We start from the raw sequence: 10,543 nt of genomic DNA on the forward strand, positions 1-10,543 counted from the left end.
AGATAATATATATAATATTATTTAGTATCTGAACAATTCGGATATAAGTATAAAAATATATATGAACTAAAAAATTATTACATAAAAATTAATTTTAAAGACAAAAATAATTATTTATTATATTAATTAAATTAGATATTATTTTTAAACTAAAAAAAACTATTGATATATATATATATAATAGTTTATATTATTAATAAAATTTATAAATTAGATACTAATAATTTTTTTAGTCTTTAAAATAATATTTAATTTAGTCAATATACAGATCATTTTATCAACTAAAAACTTATTGGTATCTAAAGCAATTGTTATTAATAAAAATTTATAAAATAATTTCTAAATTGATATCTAACCATTATCTATCAAGATTTTAGTTATTACCTACTTTATATTCTAAATTAGTTTTTATTAGTCTTTTAGGATCAAATTTAGAATCTAAAATATTAGTAGCTAAAACCTGGGTAGTTAATTTAGATATCAATTTAGAAATCATTTTATAAATTTTTAGTAATAATAGAGATCACTTTAAATATCAACAATTTTTTAGTCTCTAAAATAATATTATTTAATTTAGTCAATATAGTGTACATCTTAGCAAATGCTTTGTGTCACCTTGACATTAGGGACTTAGACTAACTAAGATCTAATGAATCCAGAATATGCATTTAGTTATGACATGATGTGTGATTAAATATTGGTTCATTTGCATTCACATGCATAATCTCAACATATGTATTATGAATTAAACATGATGTAAAATGATGATATGTTATATAATAATAAATATGAATGATATGATACATGATGATAATATATTAATGATATAGTATATGAATGATATGATATATGATGATAACATATTAATAATGATGACATATGATGTAAAAAAGGATGATGATACTATTCATATGATGTTATGTTTTGTTTACATTAATTCACCCTTACATATGTTGTGTCTGTAAATTGTTACATATGTGTATGTAAATTGTGAGAATCATACATTTTACCTGAGCTAATTTTATTGCGGGTGGAAGTAGAACTAGATAGCTTCATGATGAATTACTACTTGTACCATAGGAATGTTGTATCTATTCATTTGTAAACTTAGTCCTAATGTTTGATTAAAATATATGTACATACTATATAATTTATATGTACATACTATAAAATTTAAAATGTATTGAAAACCTCACGTCGACTAAAGATAACAACATTTCATAATATTTAAGTAGGTAAATCTTACCTTATAAACAAATTTTATAAGTTTGATTTGAGTTTAAAATTCACTTCTTAAAAAGATATCAAAGTCATTTAGAATTTATCTTAATGAGAATTTGTTGGACTTATCATATAAGACTATTATCGGATGACACATAAATATATAATGTGACACACGAGTTTAAGAAATTTATGAAAGTAAAAAAGTTCAGCTATAAAATCTGTAATCTAAAATATAATGCATATTTGAGTGGATGTGAAATCACATTGGTCACATAATGTAAAAGATGTATAGTTTTGAAATTCATATGATAAAATTCAGGCAATAAGTGGAAAAATCTAGTGGTAAAATATGAAAATATGCCGATAGCTAACTAAGTCAACAAAATAGAAAGGAGATAATTAGATTCCAAACTGCAAAGGCACTAGCAGATTCACCAAAGATTCATTAGTTCTGCAATTACCTACATAATTCCAGTATGTTAAAAAGGTTATATTGTTAATTGAGAAAACAAAATAGGAAGCAGGTATATTCACACATCCAAAAGCACTAACATCATCGACTATGCATTCTGGCCAATATATTTGTACTGGCAGTTGATGTAAAGTCCTTAGTTTCAATATGGTCCACTTCAATACACACATCCTTTAATGCAGCAGCAGATGATATTCGACCAAGATTTTTACTTTGCCTCTTACAAAGCTGAGATAATGCTTGAACAATGTCGCACATCGGTGGTCGGCTTTTGGAGACTTCATTAACACACATGAATGCAAGTGAAGCCATGTCATTAAGATTATGCACATCATATTTTCCATTTAATTGCCCATCCACAATTTCTTCCCATCCAACCTTACCCTCACCTTCCATGGCTGCCTAATCATAACCATAAAGAAATACTCTGTCAATCTTAAGTATTTACTTGTATATTTTCAAATGCATCAAGATACATGCATGCAGCACAGCACCAGAACACAAATAGAAACCCACAAGCAGATACTGTTCTTACTAGTTTTACATATTCCATGAGCCCAAGCTGCGGATTCCTGCCAGTGATGAGCTCAAACAGTAGCACACCAAAGCTATAAACATCACTTTTCTTAGTGAAGGTTCTTGTAGACAAATACTCAGGATCAAGATATCCAAAAGTTCCACGGACATTTGATGTGCGAGGTTTGATCATCTCTGGTCTGGAAAGCCCAAAGTCAGTGACCTAAACATATAGAAAAAAAAAAAGGTTTTGAGCTTCAATATAGACAGAAGCAAGTGAAGGGATATGATGAAAAAGAAAAATTGCAGCAGAAATCTTTACCAAAATAAGGTATCATTTTCAGGAAAGCTTATGCCAGCATCATTTTGATGAATATATATAGAAAAGAAAAATTTATGAGATGCTATGCATAAATGGAAGAACAAATAACAAGAAAAAATGGCACCCAAACTAATAATGCCCGCATGAATGTGTTAAAGCATCACCAATATCCCTCTTAATCTGTGGGAACTAAAAGTGCAAAGGTCACCTTGGCCTTCATAGACTGATCCAACAGTATGTTGCAAGATTTGATGTCACGGTGCACAACAGGTGGAGAAGCCTGCAACAAGTTCGTTTCTGAATAATAAGAAACCAAAAGGAAACTTATTCCACCCCATGTTTTCCATGTGTAAGTTTACAATTTTAATTAGTATAATTTGAGTACTATATATACCCCACAATGTAGATATTCCAGTCCCCTAGCAACATCTAGTGCTATGCCAAGCCTCAAATTCCAATTAAGTGGCTCGTGATTTTTTCCAAAATCTGCAACACACGAGGGTAAGTTAACACAGAACAAAGAAGAGTACAAGTAAAAATGCTTCTAAGCTCTGGAAGAAAATACGAATTTTTTTTCCTAGAATTATCTTTTACAAATATGATAAGTAGTCTGTGTCAAAGTTGATGGAAAGCAGCCCAATATATAACCAGATTAAATTGATCTCCTCATATATGTGGTGATAATTTTGTCAGTAAAATACCTGTGGTTTAAAGCTACAATAAGGGAATAAAAGAACCGCATTATGAACAGTAAAGCATGCCATAATATATAATCACGGACTGGACGGCAACTAAGAAAGTAAATATAAAAGTTCAGACAGAGGATAATCAAATGTTCTATTTTTCAAAAGAGAATAGTCAAAACAACTAAGATTTCAAATTATCGAGTTAGAAGTTTATTGATATATCATTGATACAAGATAAAGCCAATACAGATGCTTCCCAGAATTTAGACAAAATATTCAGGTCAAACTATTTTTTTGAGGAGCAAATAATGAAGTCACTTGACACTGAGAACATCTACTCCATTCGGCACAGTACAAAAAAAAAATCGCCTACTAGTATTAGTTACAAGAAAAATTGGATCTCTTTCTAACCATACAAATGGGAAGCAACACTGCCATTGCTCATGTAAGTGTAGAGAAGCATATGTTTTCCTCTTTCTGCCACATATCCCACCAAATCCACAAGGTTTCTGTGATGTAATCTTCCAAGTAATAAAACCTGCTAACATAAAAGGAAAGAGTATTAAGCTGTCTTAGTCTTACCATCCAAAATCCTCAGTCAAATTGTAAAATCTCCGCAAAAAGAAAATAAGAGTAAAGAACAGTTTGATAGTAGCTTATTGTAAATTAAAGGTAGTTAGCACTAAAGTAACCGAAGAAACAGTTAGCTGTAACTGTTACTGCCACAAGAAAATAAAGTAGAAGAACTAGTACAAGATATAAGGGAGGGACATAGGATGCATTAATGTGTGTGAAAAGTTGTAGCCTTGTACATATATTGACACAACTCAGGTGCCAGCCTTGAACTGATCTAGAATTTTTTACCAGCTTAAACTTCAGAAGATTTGAAAGGGGAAAAAATGAAGATAAAAGTATAATTACATACTAAGAAATACCTTCCAAATTCATCCAGAGAAGTTTTAAGTGAAAAATAAAGTAAACATCAATACTGTAAAAATTTAAGACATTGTAGTATGCACAGACTCGTTATTTTTCCTCAAATATTGAAGTAAACTTTCTAGAAATACCAGGGATCAATTAGTTTGGTAAGGTGATATTCTGCAGTATATATAATATATGGCTAAAGAGTGAAAAATGAAAAATGTAAGAATTTCCAAATATATTTTTCAAGGTAAAGAATCAGTAGAATTCACAATACAGAGAATCCTACTGGGAGGCTATATCCTATTGAGAGCCTAATTCTATACAAAATTCCCCATTCAATACAAAAGCAAAAAGCAATTTATAGACACATCAATAGAAACCTAAGCATATCATTTACCTCAGTTAAAAATTCCTGCTCTCCTTGTTTTGAATTAGTACCTAAGACTTTAACTGCAACTGTCTCACCTGTAGCCATGTGCGCTTTATAAACAGGACCAAAGGCTCCGTTGCCAATGGTGGTGGTGAAATTAGAAGTAGCCTTTTGTATATCTCTGGAAAAGGTATCACAAGGTCATAAAAAAAAGATTTAAAACGTGAGGAAATACGCAGCACAAAAGGCAACAACTAAAAGGAAAATAGAGAGATGACAACTTCAGACTTAACTACTAAGAAATATATTATACAAGACCAATATATTCAATCCAAGAGAGAAAAAAATTCTAAAGTTAATGATTAATAGAGCTAAAAAGCTAAGAGATTATAATAGCTGCACACTAATTTACAGTAACTGTAAGTCAACAAAAAGTAGAAAACAACAGTGCAATAAAGGTTATCGTACTTGTAAGAATACTTGGGAATTCCGCATGCTGATATCGCACTGCTTCTCCTAAGATTTTCCAACCATAAAGGCGTGTTACTCCACTCAGATGTCCTGGGTGACTCCTCACCCTCTGATAATGTGGAGTTAGAACCAGACCCTTTCTCTTTAACAGGAATGGTCACTGCTCTGTGAGAAATGCTCTTATCAACCTTTGTGTGCTTCCTTCCCCTCATGCGCCAGAATACTATGGATAATGTCAAACTCATCCCAACCACAAAGCCTATACAAATTCCTATTATGAAAATCAAGGTAGGTCTGTTCATCTCATTTAAACTCCGAATATATTCTTCCTACTTCAGTGTCTGCCCATTGTACCTGAAAATCACAAATACTAAAACTAATGAAAGCCACCCAACTATCATATCTGTCATTAGATAACAACGGAAAACCAATATCTACGTAATTTTGTATCAACAAGCATTCCTTACCGCTAGTTACATAATTAGCTTTGTAAGTAGCATTTCTTCATTGGTTATACCAAATTCTCAACAGATTCATTTATCTAAAGTTTTAAAAAACTGTGCACCACCGATTACACATACGAAGAGCAGGTTTTTTTGCATAAGCCGCATTGTTTGTAATTTCTCACTATATGAAAAATGGCTAGGAAACCACAATCACCACAGTAGATTAAAACATTTATTATTTCTCTGGGGGTAAATCACAAAAATAGACATTTTTTTTTGCATCTGAGATGAAATCAACATATGGTGTTTCCCATTTCCCACTTTCTCGACTGCTTTCAATCAAAGAAGATTTTGCAAATGATAAATTCTCTCTCCATGTTCTGTAAGGTAGCCTTTTCAAAGGGTCTTGTATGTTTCGTATGCATGCACAGGGCTACTCTTTATACACTGTCTGTGCCTTCTGTATCAGTGTGTTGTGTTTCTAACTGTGATATATACAATCCTTTCTTCTTCTTTCCTTTTCTATCTCTCTCGTATCATCACATGTATCAAGAGCTATTAACCTCTTTCATCCTTTACTCCACATACTTTTAATTGATGATGACAATTTTCTTCACTCCAAGAAAGAGGAAAGCTGAAGGAGAGAGCCTCACAAGGCTTTATACTTTCCGTAAGGATAACATCTCAAAAACCTCAAGCTTGCCTTAGCTGAATGGCTCTCATCATCCATTCCACTCAACTTGCTTAAAATTTAAAAGCTTAAACAATCACCACACATTGGTGAAATGAACAATCCGTGAATCAGAATCTCATTGCATAAGAAGAAACAAATGGCAGGCACTTAGGATAAGCAAATTGAACTCGAAAGAATATAAAATAACGATTTGTTTTAGTCGTGACTCATCAAATAATAAAAAGAAAGTCAAAAGTATGTGCCTAAACACAGTTACATATCTAAATGTCTAATAATAAAAAATTACAATAAAATAAAGCACATGAAATTCTAATTGTAGTTAGAAAATGAAAATGCAAGAATGAACATGTAATTTTTTTCATAATGAAAGAAAATGAGGATTTTCTTACAGATGGAGGTGAGAATATGATTGAGCATGGGAATGAAATGGTAGTGCTAGAGAGTGAGCAAGACATTGAAAAGCGTAGATTCAGAGTTGAAAGTAGCAGTAGAGTGAAGAAGAAGCAACATTGTTGAGAGTTGTTGTGTCATGTATGTACTAGTGAATAAGGTGAGAGAAGAATGGAAAATGTGTAATGATTAGAAAAAAAAATGCAACTTTTAAGCGTGTCAAGACAGCATTAATTGCTGTGTGTACGGACAAATGATGCCAACAAAATCAGAAAAAACAGATCCAAGTGATGTGGCTGATGGAATGATATGCTCCATTTTTCATTTTCTAATTGCACTTTTCTTAGAAGCAGTGTACTTTTTAATTTAATTAGATTTTTTTTTCTTTTCAAATTTATAATAAGTGACACATATTTATCTTATACTTTTAATAACATGAAACACACTTTTATTTTGTTTAACAAATAATATATTTTTAAAATATAGATAAAATAAAAAAATTGAATTAATTAATTATAAAAAAATTCTTCCATCTTTTATAATGTGTTCTTAAATGAAGTTTAGTGGAAAGTAAGGTTCTCATAATTGAATCCCTATAAAGTATGGGATCACCTTTTTTTATGATTTTAATAAATGATGTTTATCTTTATTATATTTTAAGTAAAATATCTTCACATTCCTTATTTATTTAAAAATATTAAATGTGAAATAAAAAAAATTATGAAAATTAAAGTTTTAAAATATAAAAATTAAAATATCTTAAACAAAAAATTAATAAATTAATTATAGGAATATTTTGTTTATCTTTCCTAATATATTCTTAAATGACATTAAGTGATGAGACCATGAAAACAGATTCAAAATTCAAAGACTTAATCAAGATCTAAATTGATTTTTAAAAAATAATATATTTTGTTAATATAATAATAAAATATACAAGAAAACAGTATTGATAAGAAAAAATATACACTTAAATTTATAAAAATTAAATTTAAAAAAAAAAGTGGGAAACAAATCTACTATACTATAATAATAAATTTAGTCATATATTTTATAATATTTATGTATTTATTTTATACTAAAATAATATTTTCTTAAAAATGTATATTTTTTTAAGTAATTTGTGGTTTATGTATTTTATACTATTAAATAAAATTATGTTTATCAAAATAGTTTTAAATAGATTATTTTTATAAAAAAAATTAATCTATATAAAACGGTTTAAAATAAATAAGTTTTTTAATTTTAAATTAAAAAATGGGACAACTTAAAAAGGTATATATTGCTATAGAAGAAAATCAATATTCTTTTTTTGCCAAATTACTCTGCTACAACATACAAATACCAATTTAGATTTAATGCACAGGGAAACTTCTATACCAAATCAATGAATAAAAGAACAGCTTTAGGGCAGGTTATTCATTAATGTGATATAATTAAAACAAATAAAATGTATTTTTATTGAATGTTTGTATGATACCTTTTATAAATAATATACATATATATATAGAAGTTACAAAAATATATATATATATATATAATTGAACTTTTTTTTACCTAAATGAAAACTACAAATTTAATATTTAGAAAAAATATCACTTTATATTTATAAATTCACATACACATTTATATTTTCTTTCTAAGAATTTTCCAAAATAAATTTAGACACATAAAGAAACTCCCGCCCATCAATACCCACAATGCATATCCTCCATATACCTAAATAAACAAACACTGTGTCCAGAAGAAAATCTTTAAATAAATTATTATATTAATTAAATTAGATATTAATTTAAAGATTAAAAAATATTTATATCTAAAGTGGTTTCTATAGAGACTAATTTAGAATATGAGATTGTATGTAGCTAAACTTTGGTAACTAATGCTTAGATATAAATTTAGAAATCGTTTTATAAATTTTTTATTAATAATAGAAAGTACTTTAGATACCAATAGGTTTTTTAATTTATAAAATACTTTTTAATTTAATCAAATAGTCAAATAGTAACTAATTATTTTAGTTTTTAAAATTAGTTTCTATTTAATAATTTTTTTGTAGTGTGCACACATGTACAAGCACACACATAGGCTTACTCGCACCCACCCACACATACACCCTCACCCGCACATACATGCGCACACACACATTTATTTACATTTCTTCTTTAAGAACTTTTTAAAATAAATTTCCCACACACACTCACATTTACATTTGTCCTTCAAGAACTTTTCAAAATAAATTTTTCTTCTTATAGGGAATCAAATTGTCTATATACATTAGCATATCCTAATAAAATAAATCAACAAAGCATATATAAGATCTTATTCTAACTCTTCAACCTAATTTTGCTTAAATTTCTCTTTTACAACATCTCATGCTCTAGTGTAACATGATCATCACAATTGATAAGCAAAGTACAAACCACAAAAATACGGTAAAATAGATTTATTTTAAAACTTTCATATAACACACATATCAAATTCATTTCGTTCATATAAAACGATGAATATAAGTTTCAATTCAATCATTTAAATCAAACACAAAATCAACTGTCTACTCATCAATCCATAGACTACAACTCATGTCATAACACTACTAACATTTATCACAAAACACTTACCCTACTTCCAAAAGACACATGCATTGAATTAGTGATAGAAATCCATCTCAAACACAGTCAGCCACAACAACTCAAGGCTAAGAGTAGAGACAAAAGAATATATATTTACTTTCTGGCCTTGTATTTTAGATCAAGAATAGAGTATAAAAAAAGACTTTAAACCTATGGATGAGATGATGTGATCAAGCACCTCTATAAACCCTAACTAGTCATGTAAGTTAGGGTTAGTACATGAGAAAGTCAACTTCTACAAACCCTAAACCTAACTTGTCATGCAAGTTAGGGCTAGGGAAGCTCACATTCACTCCTCCTCCATGGATATAAATAGAGTCATATATCACTTGTATATTTAGACTTGAGTAATGAATCTCTATCAAAATACATATTCAAACTATCCTTAGTCTCATTTCTAATCCTTGCTAGAAGCTCAATTCCTAGCCTAGGGTACCGAGAAGAAGAACTCTTCTTTAAATAGTTTCAACGTGAAGCAACTCCTTCATTTGCACTGTGTAATTACTTCCTCTTCATAAAAATTCTTTTGTTGCCATTCCTCTTCCATTCTTTGGTGCAAATCAAGTCCAAGCATGGAGCAAGCTCCATCATGTGGTATCACAAGCTTCACTACAGTTTAGCTCATGGTTAAGCTAAGTTTCATCATCATCTAACTGTTCAAAAAACAATTATCACCGCTTCATCATTCCTTGCATGTTTCCTTCCTTTTCCATCGATTAAATATTGTTTTTACACAATTTAAACGGTTCAAATTGCTTAATTCTTCTTGAATCACTCCAAATTGTGAAGTTTAGGTTCATTCTTGCATGCGCAGTTTGACTGTTATGAGTTTTATGCAATTTCATATAGTGAAACTTCTTTAATTTCACTCCATTTTGATTTTATAATCTAACATAGTCATGTTTTAAGTCACGTGCATCCAATTTTATCATAAATCATGTTATTTGCTCATGATCTCCAAGTGTTTGTGAAATTGCCACAATGATGCCCTCTATGTGTTTGCTAAAATGTCTTTATGTTTTTATATTGTATAAAGTTTGGTGCTTTTTGTATTTTCTTTGATTTTGTTCTTGACTTGTTTTAGATCATAGCAAGTCATCTATTCATCACAAACTCCAATTTACATGACACATGAGCAACAAGAGAGTCGATGTTGATTCTCTCTCCAAAGGAAATTGGTCGTTTAAACGTTGACATAAAAAAGTTGAAGTTGGATTATCAAAAGTATTTTTGATAGGCATGGTATTATCCTTGATTAAAAATATTTAATACAAATTTTTTGAAAAGTGTCAGATTATTAATTAATAATTATGTATAAGATGTATTTTGTATTTATTATTTTGAGTTTATTGAGTGGGATGATATGGTTAAGTATTATGTGATTGAACTATAATT

At 29.2% G+C, this 10,543-nt stretch overlaps 1 protein-coding gene across 1 annotated transcript; it reads right to left on the minus strand.

Annotated features, from left to right (window-relative positions):
• Positions 1-1,654: 1,654 nt before the first annotated feature.
• Positions 1,655-6,633, minus strand: LOC137809757 (calcium/calmodulin-regulated receptor-like kinase 1). Its single transcript, XM_068610840.2, has 8 exons — positions 6,515-6,633; positions 4,983-5,339; positions 4,542-4,695; positions 3,632-3,758; positions 2,929-3,020; positions 2,743-2,814; positions 2,232-2,435; positions 1,655-2,098 (listed from the first exon to the last, which is right to left on the minus strand). The coding sequence occupies exons 2-8, from the start codon at positions 5,285-5,287 to the stop codon at positions 1,778-1,780; spliced, it is 1,275 nt and encodes a 424-aa protein (XP_068466941.1). The 5' UTR covers positions 5,288-5,339; positions 6,515-6,633; the 3' UTR covers positions 1,655-1,777.
• Positions 6,634-10,543: the final 3,910 nt, after the last annotated feature.

This window comes from Phaseolus vulgaris, chromosome 2 (genome assembly GCF_051622355.1).
Source record: "Phaseolus vulgaris cultivar YP4 chromosome 2, ASM5162235v1, whole genome shotgun sequence".
NCBI lineage: Eukaryota > Viridiplantae > Streptophyta > Magnoliopsida > Fabales > Fabaceae > Phaseolus > Phaseolus vulgaris.